At 42.4% G+C, this 21,334-nt stretch overlaps 1 protein-coding gene across 2 annotated transcripts; it reads left to right on the top strand.

The window, feature by feature from the left end:
* The first annotated feature begins 28 nt into the window (after positions 1-28).
* On the top strand, positions 29-20,603 carry usp11 (ubiquitin specific peptidase 11). 2 transcript variants are annotated; one of them, XM_079519564.1, is made up of 21 exons: positions 29-713; positions 3,937-4,046; positions 5,414-5,544; positions 6,559-6,676; positions 6,758-6,903; positions 7,333-7,394; positions 8,022-8,121; positions 9,873-10,046; positions 10,531-10,689; positions 11,188-11,412; positions 12,095-12,178; positions 12,406-12,500; positions 12,653-12,838; positions 13,124-13,233; positions 14,104-14,910; positions 15,276-15,346; positions 15,652-15,764; positions 16,315-16,464; positions 16,876-16,991; positions 17,669-17,757; positions 18,367-20,603. In XM_079519564.1, exons 1-21 carry the CDS (start codon positions 607-609, stop codon positions 18,532-18,534), a joined length of 3,321 nt encoding a protein of 1,106 aa, XP_079375690.1. In that variant the 5' UTR covers positions 29-606; the 3' UTR covers positions 18,535-20,603. The 2 variants fall into 2 exon arrangements, with proteins under 2 accessions (XP_079375690.1, XP_079375691.1); XM_079519565.1 differs by lacking the exons at positions 29-713; positions 3,937-4,046; positions 5,414-5,544 and adding an exon at positions 5,706-5,742.
* Positions 20,604-21,334: the final 731 nt, after the last annotated feature.

The following is a 21,334-nucleotide window of genomic DNA, read 5'->3' as shown; positions in this document are numbered from 1 at the left end:
TAACAGGGATGGAACTCAAAAGCGAATTTTATTGGTATCAAATTAAAATGAAATCCATCCATTGGTTTGGTTTTCATGAAGCCATGGGGTGGGTTTTACAGGCACAGCATTAAATGAATTATGTTAATTTAATAAAAGCTGAATGACTAATTTGCTTCCTTTACCCACCATCATACTCACTTGTATTGATCAGTGTAGGATTTGTTCCGTTGGCCTTGTTTGTTGCTCTGCGGGAAATGAATGTGTGCTAAATGTGCCAAAATAAATAGCAATAAACATGGGAGGAAGTTGTCATCAGACGACTCACTCGCCTTTTGGCACGCAAAGAGAACAGATCTACAAGCTATCAACGCGTCGCGGTAGCGACGCGTTGTACTAGTACTAGTGTTGTAGATCTGTTCTTTTAGCCCAAACGCGACACCGTCGTACTAACGCCATATAAACCCGAGGCCACCATCACTTCCTACTTCCGCAAACACACACAACACAGCCTCTTTATCGCTGTGGATCAATGCGGCCGTTGACGCCTGTCAGCAGCGCTTCCCCGCTCACACATCCTTATATTTGTGACATTTATGACTTGTTATTGTCCTTATTGTTATTGTTATGACCGCCGCGGCCTCCACCGCCACGGAGCCGCCGGGGCTTCACACCCAGCGGAGGGAGATTGAGTGTTTACTCCGCGACTGCGAGCTGCGAGCCGGAGACACTTGGTGAGTTCCGAGTTGACAGCGCTAGGTGTAGCGGCGCTGCGCCCGCATCTGTAACCTATCGAATAGTGTGACTTGTGATGTCTTGTCTTGTGTGTTTACTGTGTTATACATTGTTAATGTCATATCTGCATGGCATTTTGAACGCCATCTTCGTGAGGAATCCCAAGCTCCATTAAACTGCGCTTCGCCAAAATTGGCGATCTGTGAACTCAACTCACCCGATTCGACGAGTCACCAATGTTGGTGTGACATCTGCTAGCGTCAAGCTTGTTTTGGCACAAGGCTAGCGTTTACTATAACGTGCAGCGCTGTTTTGTCATGTTTAAGATAGTTGGGGTACTAATAAATAAAACAGGTGTATACAACTTCTCCTATTTATGACGGAGAACATCTAACCACAGAGGAAGCAGCATGCACTGATGCACATGTAAGTTATGTACTTGACTGACAACATTGTTTTTAGCAAACATCTTGGTCTATGGAGATGGTAACAGTATCATGTTGGTGTAATTGTCACTATAGTCTGTTAATTCAACGTCCTAAAGGAAGTATTTCGTTGTAATTAATGCTATTCATCCTTTATTCTCTTAGTCTTATAAGGCTGTGTAAGTGAAACTGAACACATGCTCATGTACAAGTTCATGTACATAAGAGCAGTGAGTGAATGGCCAGGTTAATGTGTTGGTCAATACATCATTGTGTTCAGAGAATGCAGGTTCAGCAGGTTTGCTGATTCTCAGGAAGACGACGGGTTTAACCTTTTTGAACCCCAGCATCCATATTCTGGGGGAACATTACCCCCCCAAAAAATAGCAGATCTACAAGCTCACAATGGGATGCATAGGGCTGTCACGATTACACATTAAGTTGACGATCATTAATTGTCACACAAATTATTGTGATTAAGAATTTTAATTGTGTTTTACTGTTTTTGGCATTGGAAATTGGAATATTATGAATAGAAATTACAATTGTCTGTTCGTAATAAAAGTGTACAGGGCAGATATGACGATACCAAAAATTACTGGCTTTTTAAAAATAAAATGTATACTAATAGCATAAATGGCTGATCTACAAGCTTAATTACTATTGCTATTTCAGCTTTTTTTATGCATGAATATTTTTCAACATGCACACGATTATTGGCCATGCGTTGTGACCTTGTAGATCGGCTATGTTTTGTCGAAGAGATTTTGTGTAGACTGAAAAAAGAAGTCCAAGTAGTAAGTAAAACCAACCCCGGTCCAGTTTACCAAGTCTAGATGGTCTAGTCAGTGGTTAAGTTGTGAGCACACATTCCATTGCGAATCAGTAGTAATTAACTTGGATGAGTAGTACAGCATCTCTGCCCTGTGGGAGAATGAGTGAGCATTGTATCTCAATGAATCACAGGGAATGTCACGTGCAAATTTAATACACCACGCTGCCATAAATATAGTAGGCTGGGATCAATTTGAAAAGCCGTTTTCTGATCCGGTCTAGAGCGGATATGGATCTGCCTTCCTGGGCTCCTCCAAAATTACTCTACCTTCAAATGTGTAATTTTAGGAATCTGACAAGTTTCTTCAGTTATTCTAGCTTGGAATACTTAGTTTTGGTATGTCCATGTTTTATTCTAGCTCTAAGTGAGTGACTGGGGAGACCCGGATATTGGTATGTCCATGTTTTATTCTAGCTCTAAGTGAGTGACTGGGGAGCCCCGGATATTGTAACTGCATTTGGTGCCACCCAACCAGATGTATAACTCGCCGCATCACACTTGTCAGTACTCAGTTCGGAAAGAAAACCAGTCTTTCCACCGTATGGAAAGCATGGTGTTGCAGGGTTAACCATACACTATGTAGATGAGTCATGATGTATACAGTAGTAGCTTTACAAGAAATCTCTAAGAAGGGAATACCAGCACTCATGGACATGCAATTTAGTTTAAGGCACTTTTTATTCTTTTATAATTCGCACAGTATGCTGCAGAGCATATGGCACAATGTACGCGTTTCGGCGTAAAGCCTTTGTCAGCGATCAAATATAAAACGAGTGTAGGAGCAATATTGGTACCCATTGGCAAAACAAAGGAAAAACAGCACAAGATACTGGTGTAGGAGAGACAGGCAGTAGAAATTTCCAGAGGGCAGCTGAGAGGGGGACAGTGTAGGAGAGACGGACAGTAGGACATTTGAGAGGTAGATAGTGTAGGGGAGACAGACGGTACGCAGCTGAGAGGGAGACAGTAGTAGGACAGCTGAGAGGGAGACGGTGTAGGAGAGACAGACAGTAGGACAGCTGAGAGGGAGACAGTGTAGGAGAGACAGACAGTAGGACAGCTGAGAGAGAGACAGACAGTAGGACAGCTGAGAGGGATACAGTGTAGGCTGGAGTGTGAGCTCAGTCAAACATATTCATGGAATTGTTTGTTTCAGCTTCTAGAAATCCCAACATGATGACACATCATTCAGAGCCAGCGGTTTCACTTTTGATTTCTGATCTCGATGAAATAGACATGAAAAATTAAAGTGGAATTTATTTTTTTATATAAAGCAGGACCTGTCTTTGAAATGTTTTTTTTAAATAACTGTCACACACACACACAAATGAAGGGAAACAATAAATATTGTTTTAAAATACATTTTCTTGCAAATTTATTTTTTCTATTGATTTATTTTGATATGTTGACATTGACATCTAAACAAAAATATTGCTGCTTCTTGCTGTGAGAATGCAGTATGATTTTCATGTTGTATTGTATATCTTGCCTATTGTAAAGCAGTAAGCTCATAATGAGTACTTCAAAATACTGGACAGGGCTATATATAACTTTCATACACTGAAACTGGGGAAATTATGAAGTCCATCACTCTGTTTGATAAAATGTAAAACTAATTTAAACATACGTTTTAACTTAATAAACCTACATCAGCAAATCTCAACAGAAGACCTTTCCCTCAAAGGAGATTTTGTGTCGAAAGAAATGTTCATGGCGCACACAAATATTTCACTGATGGTACAATTTTGCTGTAAATTCTCCATCCGGCCACTCTACCTGCCACTTGACTCTACCCCTGATCCACTGCTGCCCCTAAAAGTTAAATGACAGGCCACTATATGTACTGGGACTTTATATAATGTCCTGAACTTAAAATGTGGTCTGCTGGCTCTCTGCCTTTACATAAAAAACGGTTGGGTTTAACGTTTCTGTCTTTTTCTTTCCTCTATGTGCGTGTGTCAGGTACATCATAGAACATCGGTGGTATGAACAGTGGAAGGAGTTTGTTGAAACAGGAGACCAGAACTCCTCATCGTTCCCAGGACAGATCGACAACACAGATCTGTTTGAAGGTCAGTCTCATTATCAATATTTGTAGTATTAGTAGAAGTGAGGTTGGGATTCGGACTGTGAGAGCTGGTATGTGAAGTTCTCGTCTGCTATACAATTACGATACTGGTAACTTTTTAATTTCAAGGACTACCAGCAGTCAGAGTTGCAAACTTGCAAGGGTCCATGGGTATAACAGTGTCATATATGGCAGATGCCAATTTTGGCAGGCAGCACAAAACCTTGCCAGCCTTTTTGGGCATCCGAAGTTGTTTAAACCATCTAACAGCCAGTCTGTGGGTATGTCAGTGGCGTATCCTGGGATTACGTTTTGGGCAGGCAAGATATGTGTTAATTGTCGTCTCCCCGCGCACAATCGTAGCACTAAAGGTTTTCAAAGAGATATACGTGCCAGACGAGTAGGATACAAAGGCTGAAAGGCATGCATTTACATTCCAATGGGTGATTGTGGGTCACGTACTACCGCAACGGCCAATCAGCTGTCCATTAATAGTTCTCAGGTCTTGTTTTTGTCCTTTTTTTTTTGTCATTGTATGGATTTTGGCCAGGCCAGAAATGGATTTGGACAGGCGGACGCCTGCCCTCGCCTTATTGTAGATACGCCTCTGGGGTATCTCCTAAGTTGCGCCCCCGATCCAGTTATTACACTGGCCCGGGCACATTCTGGAGAAACATAGAAGAAAGAGAAAACCCTAGGACAATACGAAGAAGACTAGACTAGGACAACAAGAACTCACACTCGCACTGTCAGTCAGTCATAACAGGAAAATAGAAAGTGTACACACACACACACACACACACACACATAGGCTGCACCTATAGCCCAGCTCTGAGATGGTATGTATGTAGAAGTGGTTGGTATTTAATGACATTGGTCATAAAGGACACACACACACACACACACACACACACAGTCACACACATGCAGAGCTGCACAACATCTTAACAATCTTAAACTTAAAACCTATAACGTTTTTGGGGAAGAAGACTCTACATTTATCTTTCAGAATAAGATAGGATAGACTTTTATTAATCCAGAGGGAAATTCAGTCGTCAGACCAGCCACTGTTTTTTCCAACATCTCAAGTTCAAGTCTATGTTCAAAAGAACTTGAGAGGGCATTTCAATTTTGGGAACCAATTTGAATGTCTGTCAACAACTAAGATGCAAATGAATACTGCATGTAAATGCAGGGGACAAATTTCACATGTGCAAATGTACAGTGAGAGACAAATACCTCAAAACAACTAAAGGGGAGTAAATTATTATTCAGATCATGCAACGTCTTTTTGTAGGGTGAGGGAACTTTGTTTAAATGATGGTGATAATGATGAAGCTGATAATGATGAAGTTGTCTCTGACTTCCCAGACCAGGACTCGTACCATCTGAAGGAGCGCCTGGTAGAGAATGAGGACTTCCTGCTGGTACCGGCTGAAGCCTGGCACAAACTGCTCACCTGGTATGGCATGGTGGAGGACCAGCCTGCTCTGGAGCGCAAGGTAAACTCTACTACTGCATGGGTCTGGTATGGCATGGTGGAGGACCAGCCTGCTCTGGAGCGCAAGGTAAACTCTACTACTGCATGGGTCTGGTATGGCATGGTGGAGGACCAGCCTGCTCTGGAGCGCAAGGTAAACTCTACTACTGCATGGGTCTGGTATGGCATGGTGGAGGACCAGCCTGCTCTGGAGCGCAAGGTAAACTCTACTACTGCATGGGTCTGGTATGGCATGGTGGAGGACCAGCCTGCTCTGGAGCACAAGGTAAACTCTACTACTGCATGGGTCTTCAACTATGCCAAATCTTTGTAGGATAGGAACTGTTTTTATCATTATATCTGGGTGTTGCACCCAGCTAATGACACGTGTTGTGAGCTCTGCGACAAGATTGGTTAGAGGGGGGGAAAGTTTACTAAGTATTGAGCATTTAAGTGGTTAAATGTCTGAAAATGAACATTAGCATGAATGGCACATACTGTAGAAAAGACAATGTGTAAACAAAGTTAAAAAATAATAATATTAACGAACGGTGCTCTACTCTACTGAATTGAACTTGATTAAAATAAACTACAGTGTTTTAGGAGTAGGGTTAGCTAGGGAGAAACAGGTGGTTGCTAGGTTGCTGGTAGGCAGATCTTTGGTATAGTAGGTAACTGTAAACGGAAATGGCATCTAGGAAGTAGTAGTAGACAATGATGTATAGGGTGTAGTCAGCGATGGATACTATAGATTGCTAAACATCAGCGCTGCTCCGCTCCCCACTAGCTCGGCTAGCGACTCAAGTCCAGTTCTGACGGAGTGCCTTTCTGGGTTGAGTTTGATCAGGCGAGCACATCCCTAGTAATGAACGTCCTCATTCCATTGTCAGTGGAGCATGTCGAGGCAAAAGTGTGACGCGACATAAGATGTTGCCCAACTTATCGCCATATGACCTGGGAGTGACTGTGTGTTTTACTGGGACCTTACCTTAAGTGTGTGTGTCTCTCCCTCTCTCTCTTCTCTCTCTCTCTGTAGGTGGTAGACCTGCCCAGTACGTTGAAGGTAGAGGTATATCCAGTGGAGGTCTTCCTCTGTCTCCATAGCAACATGGACAACGTTGTCACCGCACAGTTCAGCCGTGCCGACCGCATACGTAAGTGTATGTGTGTAAAGTCAGTGATGTCACTCAATTAAGTTTATTTGGGATAATCTAATGTTTGTGTGCGTGTGACAGACTCCATTCAGAAGGAGGTGTGTAAACAGTTTTCGGTGGCTGAGGGTTCCGAGTGTCGACTGTGGATGAAGAGCTCAGACACCTGCTGCGAGCGACTCCGAAACACACAAGTCACCGTCCTGGATGCCTGCCTCTGCTCTGGAATGGTCTGACCTCCTGGAGCTGATTTGATTTTACATGACGATTAATATTGGCACACAAATAAATTAAATCAATTTAAATTTGTTTTTGTTTATTGGAACATTAGAACATACGAATACAAATTACATTTCTGTTTGTATATTTATGTTACTTGTCTTCAAACTTCAAAGCCTAAAAGTCAAATACATTTTATAACTTTACAAAAAAATAGAAAAACATTAGTAGTGGAAATAGCCACTCTACAAGCTCACAACGTTATGTTGTGAGCTTCTAGATCTGCTATTTCCACTAGTTTTTGACAATGTTTGGAAATATATGAAAATGTTTCAACATGGCGATGACTATTATGTAAAACAATTGCGATTATCTCAAATAATTGCGACTAGGCAATCATGTAATAATGGTGTGTGTGTGTGTGTGTGTGTGTGTGTCAGACTGTCATCATGGAGATAAGGAATGCTGATGGTACCTGGCCCAGCTCCAGACCACAAATAATGTAAGGCGTGAGAGATTAAATGCATATCTTTTATATTTATTTTCTTGTCTCCGCCAGGCCGACGGCGCGGCTGAGACTATGTTTTGCCCCCTGCCCTTCCTTCTGTGATCAGATAATCTCGTACACAGTTGGCCTGATTGACATGAAACTGTGCACACTCACTCCCTGGAAGCCAAACAGAGTGGTCTGTTTGAACAACATTTCTCAAATTATGAACGTGCAATTGCCGTGAAACTTTGTACGCACTTTTCCCACTAAGCCTGTAATGTAGGCCAAGGAAGAAATGACACCCTTCTGCAGACTGGTCTTGCCCAGAGCGCTGGGTTTTGCTGAAACCAGAAAGTGGAAGAGCCAATCTGTGTCTATAATGACTAAATTCTGAACATTTCTGGCCCAGAATAACCTGATAATCTGACCTGGTGGAGACCTGTGCTCCAAGGAGCACTTTTTCTAGTTTTTTTTGAGTGGTGCAACCACTCCAAGGAACAGCAATGTCCCTATGTCCCAACCTATGTCCCGATGTTTAGAGTACCAATAGGGGGTGCTGTTGCACCACTCGCTTCAGACTGGTCTGATTTTTTATTATATATTTAATGTGTGTGTGTGTCTGTGTGTGCGCACACGCAGGAGGAACTCTGTAGAAGATCAGGACTCATACAAAGGACAACCAGGAGTGTGTGGACTCACCAATCTGGGAAACACATGCTTCATGAACTCTGCTCTGCAGGTACACGCACGCACGCACACACACAATTCATGAACTCTGTCTGCAGGTATATACACACAAACACACACACACACATACACACACACTGTCTGCAGGTAGAGGACGCACAGAAGATTCAAGCGTCATTGCCATCCTGAAAATAAGTGGGAAAACCTCTCAAAATTGTGTTGTGGATTTGGGAAGTACAAATGGACATGGGCAGAAGAGTTGGCAGCCTAGATGAATTTGCCGGCTTTGTACACTCACAAAAATAGGCGATCCACCATCTCACAACACGTCTTTTCAACTACGTAGGTTTTAAGGGGTTAAGAGGCTAGGGAGCCAGTACAGAAACACAGTTTTATAGCATGGGGGGGGGGGGGGGGGGGGGGGGTCTGGCAAGGGTAAGTGGAAACAGGTGTAGATGGAATGAGGTGAGCTGGACGGAATGTGGGAGTGACCAGAGGCCGCGTGGAGGACATAAAAAGACGTGTGAAACCAGAGAGGAGACATAAGAGATGGAATCGATTCGTAACAAATCTTCTACAGAAACATGTCATAGACATTGGAGAGGACCAAATGTCCAGGTAGTTTTTGCTTGGTCTGAGCGCTCACCTTTAATCCCAAAGTTCTGGGCTTTGATCTCCATTCCCGGGACAGCTAACTAATTGTATGAGTTTACTTGTTTTGATTTTACCAGAAGAACAATTACTGACAAAAATGAAGACCATTTTGTATTTGATACACGCAGAGATGGCAGTAGGACATACTGTTACTGTACGGAAGTCTCTGATGTCCCTGACTCCCTGCATGTGGGAGCATTAGGGCATAACTTGGCACGCTTACGTTTTCCTTAACAAACTGAAATGCATTGAAAATGGTAAATAAATAAGACTGGGTTCATAAAAGAGGCATACTGTTACAGTGGGGCGACATATTGGGTATTATAGAGGAGCTCTTGTCTCAGTGTTCAGATAAAAGTTCAACATTGAGCTCCTCATCCACGGTCATTTTTTTTTAGAGGTTTATGACGACAGGTAAGATACTCTGGAGATAAAGTGATTTCTGAATGTACTTTAGTGTTTAAAAGCTCCTCCCATGGCACACTTGATGGTGATGTAAGGAATGAGCGGGACTGTATTTAAAGAAGTCAAGCTTAACGTGTTTCCGCAAGGGCCTCTGGCTTTCATTCATCTTTTTGGCCTTTCACCACTTAAGACCAATTTCAACTCTGTCACTCGTCACCAATATCCTATATTAGAATTGCCTAGTGGGTGGGTGGATCGACGGTTAGTCTCACGTGGCCAGACTGTTGCCTCTCGCAATTTTCAAATGCTTCCGTCATACAGTCTGGAGAACAGAAGCTTTGATCATGAGTAAAATATAGCCTCCTCCCCTCTTCCGTTACGTCTTTACAGTCACGCAAATTTATCCTAATATAAATATAAATCATCTAAACATATGGCTTGCTGAAGTTGCTGCTTTGCGGAAATGGAAATAAAAAATATAATCGCTCCTATTGCCACCAAACTTGGCACAAACACTGTTCATGACAATAGTCACAACAGGGCGGCCACAGGCACACCGTTGTGGCAATCTACACCAAACTTGTTTTGGCACACATTCGGGGCACTACAGCTGCAATTTAAAGGCCGTAACTCACTGACTATTGCTCTGATCAGTGCAATATAGGAGCAGCTTGTAGTCATATCTACTTATACTAAAATCTTTGTCTCTCTACGTCTGTCTGTGTGTCTGCCTGTCTCTGTCAGTGTCTGAGTAACACTCCGCCTCTCACGGAGTACTTTGTGAGGAGTGAGTACGTGGAGGAGCTGAACTTCAGCAACCCTCTGGGCATGAAGGGAGAGATCGCTGAAGCCTACGCGGATGTCATCAAGCAGATGTGGTCTGGATGTCACTACTCTGTCGTACCACGCATCTTCAAGGTACCACAACGTATGTGTGTGTGTGTATGATATTGTTAAATAGAGGAATACTCTCCTACAGAAAGAAGAACGATCCAGATGTTAGCATTTCTAAGTCTGAGAGTTGAGGTTGACTTTAGTTCTTATTTCTTAACCTTTGTTGGACTCATTTGCTATATGGGATTTTGAATGGGGAAAACACTTCCATGACCCCAGGGGTTGGTACTCTATTGCAGATATATCTGTTAAATCAGGGACACAATGAAATGGTGCGTTTAAGTCTTTGGATTATCACAATCCATATCCAACCAGATTATCACACCATTCTTGTTCGTGCATGTGCGAGCGAAGAAGGGAAAGTGATTCCTTTAACTGCTTGAACCCCAGCATCTCTATTCTCAGGAACTTTTGCCAAAGAATCGTGCAATTACAGTTGCAGCTTAGGTCACTAAGTGGTTGAATATGAGGCAGTGTGAGGATCATATAAGCGTGTTTGTGTTTCCAGACCAAGGTGGGTCATTTTGCCTCCCAGTTCCTGGGCTATCAGCAGCACGACAGCCAGGAGCTGCTGTCCTTCCTGTTGGATGGCCTGCATGAGGACCTGAACCGCGTCAAAAACAAAGAGTACATCGAACTACGAGACGCAGACGGACGCCCCGACCAGGTGTGTGTACCATATTATCCGTCACAAATGTGATGAGGTCTTCACATTTGGGAAAAGTGGCTACTGGCTAGTAGCCGTTTTTAGCCCAAGGTGTGTTTTTCATGAAAACCCCTAGTTTGACCCGTCACATGCTACTTAAAGCAGAATGAAAATTCGTACATTTTGCCTGCATATAGGTTGTTAATGGCTTTCAGCAGTTGCCACAAGGTTTCCCAAGGGAGTTGGGTTGGAACAAATTGAGAGGTCATAGTATAGTAGACACCTTTTTATGAACACATTTGTGAAGAAAGCTATTGGTATTTGGTAAGCATTTATTTTGTAGATTGGTCACAAAGTTCCCTTACTGGCCTTAACTGCTAGTCTCATATGGCATTATCAATATACTGTTCAGCCCTATTTGGTATTGTTCATTTCTAGCACAAGTTAAACTCTTAATAATAAAGTTATGCAGTAGCATAGGTTGTTATTGTCAACTGATTTGATGTGCTTCCCAAACAGGAAGTGGCGGAGGAGGCGTGGCGAAACCACCGTCGCCGTAACGACAGTGTGATCGTGGACACGTTCCACGGCCTCTTCAAGTCCACCCTGGTCTGTCCTGAATGCCACAAGGTCTCTGTGACCTTTGACCCCTTCTGCTACCTGAGCGTCCCGCTGCCGGTCAGCAAGGAGCGGGTCATGGAGGTCTTCTTTGTCTCACTGGACCCCAACGCCAAACCTGTACAGGTACTGTTGTTGTTATTATATAACTGGACCCCAACGCCAAACCTGTACAGATACTGTTATTATATAACTGGACCCCAACGCCAAACCTGTACAGATACTGTTATTATATAACTGGACCCCAACGCCAAACCTGTACAGATACTGTTATTATATAACTGGACCCCAACGCCAAACATGTACAGATACTGTTATTATATAACTGGACCCCAACGCCAAACCTGTACAGGTACTGTTGTTGTTATATAACTGGACCCCAACGCCAAACCTGTACAGGTACTGTTGTTGTTATATAACTGGACCCCAACGCCAAACCTGTACAGATACTGTTGTGGTGGTGTTGTTACATCACTGTTGTCGGGCAGACCTCATCTCCATATATTCAAACTTTTTGCGTTTTAATGGCCTACTTGATCATACAAAAGCATGAAAATAATTGTTTTAAATGTATAAAACGCGGCGAGAAGCAGTATGAGCTTGTAGATCGGCGTACTCTTGCCATTTTTGAATTTGAATCCTGAAAAGTTACAATTTTGAACATTATGAGGTTTCCAATCCATCCGACAGAGACGATCTATACCTTCATCTTTATACCATCCAACATTAAGCCAATATTATTAGAGGAGCGTTTCTGAAGTATATATGAATATATATGAATAATGATGTTTATATTTTTCTGTCTCAGCATCGGGCGGTGGTTCCTAAAGCAGGGAAGGTATCAGACCTGTGTCTAGCCCTGTCGGAGATGACCAATGTACCAGCCAGTCAGGTGACTTTAGCATTTATTCATTTAATCATCATCATACTGTACAATACATATTAGTTTTATAGAATAGAATATTGGCTGTTGCAGCCCAGCAGATCTTTGTATCACAATCAACAGCATGAATTATGCAGAAATGTCAAATAATTTAGCAGACATACAACTCACATTACAAACAACACAACTAAGCCCTTCTACAAATGTAACCGTGTGTGTTTGTGTGTCTGTGTCAGATGGTGGTGGCTGATGTATTTAACCACAGGTTTTATAAGATCTACCACACTGACGAGGCTCTGAGCTGCATTCTGGACAGAGATGACATCTTTGTGTACGTACTGTAACAAAACCATAGGTGACCTTTACTTTGAGGGACCATTATGGACAATGGAGATGTTTGTTGTGTGAGTCTGTGTAGTGTCTAATTTAGGCCACATCGTATGACTCTGTCTGTCGTGTGTGTGTGTGTGTGTGTGTGTGTAGCTACCAGTTATCCACTATGGACAGTGGAGAGGCAGTGATGCTGGCGGTGTATCTAAGGGAGCGCTCGCACTGCAGAGACTTTGGCTGTGGGAGCAGCTCTCTGTTCGGACACCCACTACTCCTGGCCGTGGACAGGAACCAATGCAACACACACGACCTCTATGGGATATTCCTGCAGAGACTGGCGTAAGAGAACACACACAAACACACTTACAAAATACATTGTACATGAATTCATATTTTGAGATGGGGGGTCTCCATGGCCAAATACATATAATTTTGGTGGTCCTGGACATGAATACGTTTGAGCACCACTGATATAGCAACATTAGGTTAGGAAGACATTTTTAGAATCGGCCTCAGGTCTTTAATGCGTTAAGTACATGAATTTACTAATATAAACTAACACTAATATAAAAGCAGCATGAAGCTGTAATGAATGAATGAATTAATGTGTGACTAACCCTTCAGGCGCTACGTGCGACCTCCCGACCCCTCAGAGGAGGTAGAGGAAGGTGAGGAGGAGGACGATGATGGTGATGAAGAGCTGTACAAGACTCAAACCAACGGAGTCAGTGACGGTACGCTCCCAGATCAACGGACACAATGTTCCACTGACTATGCAATGGGAAAGTGCCATTTTGTTGTGGTCAGGGGGAAACCTCATATGTCCAAAACTGTTACTTTTCCAATTAAAAAATAGCAGATCTTCAAGCTCAAAACGCAACACGATGTGTCTCATTTTGAGCTTGTAGATCGGCTATTTTAGCTACTTTTGTGTGACAGTGACACTGTAGTATGTCAAAGTAGGGCATTCATTTACCAAAAACAAACCCATAAAAAGTTAAAATGTGGATACTATTGGAGGTGAGGTTGAGATGAGGTTTCTGCCCGACAGCAACATTGTTTTTATGTTTTAATAAAAATAAAAATAATCCACTAATAACCTTGCATCACCAGCCTTTACATGTTAATACCACAAGGTAGAAAGTAAAATTCCGGTATTCAAAATGTACTTGAATAAATGTACAAAAGTGTTGGCATCAAAATATACTTAAAGTACTAAAAGTAAAAGTACTCATTAGTTAAAATGCCCCATTTCACAAGATTTTAAAATGCTTAGAAATCTTTTGAAAATAGCGATCTACAAGATCACAATGTGTTGCATCACGACGCATTGTGTGCTCACACAATGCGTCGTGATGTACATTGTAGATATATAGTAGATATAAGTATATAAAGTGTTGACACTTTTTCGCTTGTAGAAGACCAGTTCCGCCCAACAAACGTACAATTTTTGGTTATGAGATGTAGTGGAGTAGAAGTAAAAGTATTGAAAATTGGAAATACCCCAGTAGTAAAAAATACCTCAGCATTGTAACTCATATATACTTTACACCACTGAGAATGATTCCCCATGATGCACCACAACCTGTCCTTTCATTCCTCAGAGGAGGAGCAAGACGATGGAGAGATTGCAGGCCCCTCCTCCCAGGGAGATGGACAGGCCACCAACCAACCAGGCCCCTCCTCCCAGGGAGATGGACAGGCCACCAACCAACCAGGCCCCTCCTCCCAGGGAGATGGACAGGCCACCAACCAACCAGGCCCCTCCTCCCAGGGAGATGGACAGGCCAACAACCAACCAGGCCCCTCCTCCCAGGGAGATGGACAGGCCAACAACCAACCAGGCCCCTCCTCCCAGGGAGATGGACAGGCCAACAACCAACCAGGCCCCTCCTCCCAGGGAGATGGACAGGCCAACAACCAACCAGGCCCCTCCTCCCAGGGAGATGGACAGGCCAACAACCAACCAGACAGCTCTGCTGTGACTAAACCCCGCCCCAATCTCAACCACACCCAGCCTTCACTGGACAGTGCAGAGGAAGCGACCACCAGCAGCGTATCCCAGAGTGACTCTGACCCTGCATCCCTCTGCGTTGTGAGCGCCGACGTTAATGCTAGCGGGAATGCTAATATCAGCGCCAACGCCTCCGCCAACAACGCTAACGCTATTGCCGCTGCAGCAGTACCGCTGTCGGACCACCAGGGGACAGCACAAGAACAACAACAAGAACCCTGTGAAATCACAGAAGAAGAAGAAGATAGTAAAGAGGAAGAGGCGTGTTCGCTTCAGTTTGACAGGAAATTGTGTCGTGGCAGGAAGAGGAAGTGCCTGTTCTCCATCCAGGCGGTCAACTCAAATGGAACGACGGAACGGGGGATGGGCGAGGGAGACCACGCCTTCTCCTTCAGCTGTGAGTTTGATTACTCTTTTATACTCTAGGAAGATGGCCCAACCCACGCTTTGCAACTAGGTTAAAAATGGTACAAACATGTCTTATGATTACCGTTAATAGATCTCGCGAGAGTGTGTTGTTGGGACAAAGAAAAAAAGACAGAATGATTGGGAAGATTGTGTGACTTGTGACAATCGGGTCTAATTTTGACTTCAGTGACCATTCTTCCGTTCACTTCTTCCATTGGAATAGACTCCATTTCTGGTCTCCTTAAGGGGACGCATGTGCATCCTAATGTAACTAATGTGCATATTACATAATAAAATACTAGCAGTTTATGTAGTGTATGCAACTCTGTCTCTCTGTCATGTGTCCTGCTCCAGCCCAGCCATACGTCGCCATTGACTGGACCCCCGACATGAAGAAGAAATACTACAATGAGAATGAGGCAGAGGTAATAAAGGGTGTGGGACGGCGTGCTTGTGTGTGTGCTAGTGAGCCATTTCCCTGTTGCTCCTGAACAGCAGTAACAGAAACATTTCAACTCTGTGTGTGTGTGTGTGTGTGTGTGTGTGTGTGTGTGTGTGTGTGTGTGTGTGTGTGTGTGTGTGTGTGTGTGTGTGTGTGTGTGTGTGTGTGTGTGTGTGTGTGTGTGTGTGTGTGTGTGTGTGTGTGTGTGTGTGTGTGTGTGTGTGTGTGTGTGTGTGTGTGTGTGTGTGTGTGTGTGTGTGTGTGTGTGTGTGTGTGTGTGTGTGTTAGAAATACGTGAAGCATCACAGCATGGATGTCCCTCACCAGCAGACCACGGTTGAACTTCAGCAGTGCATCGAATTGTTTACCACTGTAGAAACACTGGAGGAAGAAAACCCATGGTACAACACACACACACGCTCTGCTATTTTCAGAGTGTAACATGCGAGCACAACCAAACATAAAATGACTTGTCTTTTAGTTCTGCTGGATATTTTCTCCACTATTTGTTGACGAAGTTTATCAGTGAAAAAAGGTAGTCGACCAAAACATTTCGTCAGTTTTAGTCCACAAAAGGCAATCTATTGAGGCACTCATAAATGCCACAGAAAAGGTCGAAGCACAATTATATTTTATTTAAAAAAAAATCATTGTTATGTTGGTAGCCATGCACATAGCCCAGTTTATGTCGTTTTAATTTCTGAAACCTCCTTTTTGTTGCATCTATAACGGAACCAAAGGTAGGGTGGGATTGTGGGTTATCCCTGTAAAAAGCAGGAGAGAGATAAGGGACAGGACGTCTAAGTGGAAGAGTGTATCATGTTCTTTGTTAATTTTGTTTTAGTCCCTGTGGAAATAATTGCTGATTTATTGTGTGGGGTGCCCTCAATGTAAAATCAAAAATGATTAATAAAAACTTGGTCACAAAAAAAAAAAATGTGTGTGGTGCAGGTACTGTCCAGTGTGTAAGAAGCACCAATTGGCGACTAAGAAGCTGGACCTGTGGTCTCTGCCTGAGGTGCTGATCATCCACCTCAAGAGGTTCTCCTACACCAAGTTCTCCAGAGAGAAGCTAGACAGCATCGTCAACTTCCCACTCAGGTACACACATGCACGCACGCACAAACACCAGGGTTGACTGATATCGACATATTTAACCCATTAAAACCGGGAAAGCATCTGTGGCATTTTAGGTTTAACCACCATTATTTAAAACTTGGCTATTCAAAAATAGATCTATAAGCTAGATCTAATGTTTTTTAACTCAAATCTTTTCTTCTGGTGGTCCCTAGAACGAAATATTTTGAGTTTGGTGGTTGGCAGCCAAATACATACTGTATAATTTTGGGTGTCGTTGACATTAAAGCGTTTGAGCACCAACGATATAGCAACATACGTCAGGTCTTATAATGGATTAAACAGATTAAATTAAATTGAGATTTTTATCTGGGTATAATTTAATTTCCGATCTTTAGTCCAGATGTCTAATTGTGTGCATATCTGTTTGTTCAGAGACCTAGACTTCTCTGGTTTCCTCCTGAGGAAGAATCTGACCAATGGGGAGCCTCCCAGCCGCTATGACCTCATCGCTGTGTCCAATCACTACGGCGGACTCAGGGACGGACATTGTAAGACTTTTAAGATTGTAGTTACGTTTATCTCCTTAATTCATTAATGTATTCATTATTGGCTACTATATCTCTCTCCTCAAACCACAAACCTGCTTTGGCAACCTGTGAACAATGAAATCTTTCCCATTTGTTTCAACAATTTGGAAAATGTGACTGAATGCAGCAATCATCAAACATTTAGCATTTTTGATTCTTCCATATTTTTTTATGAAGGTAGAGAATCAGGGCTACACAAAGTATCTGTAGCTTAAATTGACCAAAGTGTTATAGAGTTTTGAGAAGGCTTTAAAACTAATTTGTCCAGGTCAAAATGTACTTTGTTCACTTCAATCATGTTCCAAGTTGAAATGATTCAACTTGGGCCACTATTTTGACAGGCATGCCAATGCCAGGGCTCTTACTATTTTTGTGAGCTTGTAGATCAGCTATGTTTTCCCGTTTGAGTACGGCAGTACCACTGGGTGACCTCGGGTGGCACTGTTGGGTGGCGTGGCCGTGTGAACTTCCTGATTGGGGCGCACACACCTATGGCACACACACACACACACACTTACTTTGGATTGCCCTGCATAATTACCGATACTAATAATAAATATCATAGGTCATACGTAATGTCTAATATACTTTATCGTCTCATGATCTGTTATTGTGTATGTGTGTGTGTGTGTGTGTAGACACCAGCTATGCGAGGAACAAGGACAATGGTCAGTGGTATTACTTTGATGACAGCAAGGTGACCTACGCCAGAGAGGACCAGATTGTGGTGAGAACACAATTTGTGCATATATATAATAATAATAATAATCTTTATGGTCCCGAAGGATATTCATCTTCACAGGTCTGTTCAACACCAACACCAAAAACAACACATAGTACAGAAAAACATAACACCAAGACAATACAAAAACATGAGGTCCCCACTGTGTAGAGAACCATCCTATCGGCGGGGCAGTTTGTTTAATGCAGCGATGGCTGAGGGGACAAAACTCCTACTGAAACGAACCTTTTTCCACAGCAAGGTTCTGTATCTTTGTCCTGTTGGCATGAGGTTGAAAAAGCGACACGGGATGATCAGTGTCACGTGATATTGAGAGTGCTAGCCGTGTGATGGCCTTATTGTTCTCACACACACGCACGCGCACACACACACATATCTTGAGATGCGGGGGTCGCCCGTCAAATACATATAATTTTGGAGATCCTTGACATGAAAAAGTTTTTGAACCACTGATCTAGCAACATACATTTTAATAGATTTAGAATGCATTTGTAGATTCGGCCTCAGGTTAAGTTAATAAGTTAATAAGTTGCCTTTCTACTCTCGTCTTGTCTTGTCTACTCTTCTCTTGTCCCTGTCTATCCCTCTCTCCAGACTAATGCAGCATATCTTCTTTTCTACCATCGACAAGACAAGATTAGGATGCCCAGTGTCCCCGCCCCCTCCTCGGCCACGCCCCCCACTAATGACACAACTTTCTGTCAGAGCAACAGCACAGAGCAGGGTGCTGCCGTTTACTCCGTCACCATGGAAACAGACTGAACCAATCAGCAGTTTTGTTTTATTTTCTGTTCACTTTGATTTGATTTTCTTCCTCGAGGACTGTTTTGATTTTTTTTTTTGCAACCTCCTTCAATCCAACTTAGGAGACTCTGGGGCAAGACCAAGGAAGCTTTGAGAAGGAAGAGAAGTGGTCACATGACACTTTCATGGGAGCCAAACTCACACCGGAAGTGCAATGAATACATGGCAGTGAATGGAGCCGGCTGGACAGCTCATAACAAACATAATTTATGAACAATTGAGACCTTTGTCATATAATCAGTTCAGGAATATAAAAGAAGACATATCACAGGTTGTTTTCTATTCACTTACTTTTCGATGTGCACAGAGTGCACAGTATATCATTTTATCTGAGGATCTAAACAGCAGCAGTTATCGTTTCTGGCTCCGAAGTATCGCGAGATTTGGCTGCCAGACAGGAAACGGTGGGAAGTCTTGCGATACTTGGTACGTTCAGAAAGGTACTTTTGTGCTCTTTAGATACCATACCTATATAAAAATTACACAGTGTACACATCGAAAAGCAACACAGCAGACAATTTCCAGAAGTGATTACTTTACAAAAGGTCTGTCATTCATAAATAATGTTCATGAGCTGGTCACTGAGCGCTCATTGACTCCAGTGCATTCTGCCAAACTTCCTGGTAGTTTGGCTCCCATGAAAGTGTCATGGCGCATCCCAGCCACGTGACCACTTCTCTTCCTTCTCAAAGCTTCCTTGGGCAAGACGAGGAAATGTGTGGATGAGGTCATCACATGAGATCACATGATGCCACCAAGCGGCGTCACATGATTACAATATTTGACTTTCAAAGAGTAAAACTCCTTCAGTTAAAATGTTAAGTCCTCAAGGGAAAACGAAACAAAATTCAGTCTTCCTCAAATAGGGTTGGGATCCTTTAGGATTTTAACAATTTCAGTTCCTTGACTATTCCCTCTCAACAGTCGGATTACCTTGAACAATTCATATACCTGTGTATATATTTATTACAAAAAAACATACATCATTTTGGCCTTCAATATTAGTTTTGATGAACACATTCAATCATACATACATTATTGCATATAATTGTACTGTGAGAACCAGTACAATTGAGGTAGTTCCAATTGGACCCTTACAGGTCTGTAACTATGGTTTAATTTGTACACTCGGTTATGACGGTCCTTAAAATGAAAAGATTTGAACACCACCCGTATTGTATAGCAGACGTAAAGTCCACATACCAGCGCTGACATTGTGACAAACTCACAGTTCCTCAATGTTGGTTCACCCCCCCCCCCCCCCGCCACATACATACAGTACATACACACTTTTGAGAACCACTGACTTATTAGTTCATACATTCACATGTTAATTCCCAATTAGTCACGCACTATACATTCATTAAATAATCAATCACAGATGAATCACACACTTGACATTCCTGTTCTGGAGAATGTTTTACCAAATGGGAGAATCTGTCGGAACCACCCGAGACCAGCCTGCAGTGGATTGTCAGTTTATTTACAAGGGAGCAAAACAAATCAAACTAACCGTTTAATGGGAGAAGAATTTGCTTTGTATATTTTGGGTTTCATGTCCTCAGCTATTTATTTTTGTTAATAAATAATTTGAGATGTTATACGCTACTATACCCACCACCCAACACGCACACATTCAGTCTCACGGCGCGCACACACACACACACACACACACACACACACAGAGAGTTTGGGTCTGCAGATCTTCCATTGATTACTATAAGCTTCTGTTTTTGTTCGATGATATTGATTATAATTGATTATATTGTTGATATATTTACGATCTATCGGTGCAGGACATTAAACAGAGATTTATTTTTCAGATTTAAAGATAAAGTTTGTATTACTATTCTGCCAGAAAAAGAGAAAGGTTCTATAAATCCTACAATGGCTAAATGCTGTTTTTGTTTAACATTTCTTTGTTTTGTTGGTGGTTTAGTGAACAGTAGAGTGATTTTCTTTTCCTGATTATTTTAAATTGGCTCTGTACAGTATTTTTCTATTGAAATAAATGTATTATAATAATTGTTATTCTCATTCTCTAGCTTATCTGGCTGGGGCGGGGTGTCTTGTCAAATATCAGATAAAATATTTTTATTGTACACTCTGGTCTTTTTGATATAAATAAATCACATTATTATATTTAAAATAGTGCCTGTACTGCTAAAAAACATTCTTTACTGACTTCTAAAGTTTGTTTTTATAAGTTTACCTACTTTTAGTCTCTCTTGTACTGCTTGTTTTCTATCCTACCAGGGCCTTTATTACTGCTGGTTTTCTATTCTACGAGGACCTCTAGTACTCATGGGTTTATATCCTACCAGGACCTCCTAGTACTGCTGATTTTATATCCTACCAGGACCTCTAGTACGTCTGGGTTTATATCCCAGGACCTCTAGTACTCCTGGATTTATATCCTACCAGGACCTCTAGTACTGCTGGTTTTCTATACTTACCAGGACCTCTAGTATATCCTACCAGGACCTGTATTACTGCTGGTTTTCTATCCTAACAGGACCTCTAGTACTGATGGTTTTATATTCTAAGAGGACCTCTAGTACTGCTGGTTAACCAAGACCTCAGTCTTGACATCAAAACAGTAGACTGTGCAAACAGAAAATGGCTTGGTGGTGTTGCATAAGCCAAATGCATGAAGATATTGTGGTTTGCCTGATTTCTACGGAAACTCTTAGTTTTACCCAAGCTTATTTTTCTAGCAGTCTACTGTCATGTGGCCTGTTTCCATGTTCATCTGAAA

This window comes from Electrona antarctica (genome assembly GCF_951216825.1).
Source record: "Electrona antarctica genome assembly, chromosome: 2".
In the NCBI taxonomy this organism is placed as follows: domain Eukaryota; kingdom Metazoa; phylum Chordata; class Actinopteri; order Myctophiformes; family Myctophidae; genus Electrona; species Electrona antarctica.
The sequence above is the reverse complement of the archived record's forward strand: the minus strand, read 5'-3'. Positions and strand labels throughout refer to the sequence as shown.

Coding starts and splice junctions, on each gene's coding strand:
- usp11 (XM_079519564.1), top strand. CDS start 607: ATGACCGCCGCGGCCTCCACCGCCACGGAGCCGCCGGGGCTTCACACC. Junction 714..3,936: donor CTGCGAGCCGGAGACACTTG/GTGAGTTCCGAG, acceptor TGCGTGTGTCAG/GTACATCATAGAACATCGGT. Junction 8,122..9,872: donor TCATGAACTCTGCTCTGCAG/GTACACGCACGC, acceptor TGTCTCTGTCAG/TGTCTGAGTAACACTCCGCC.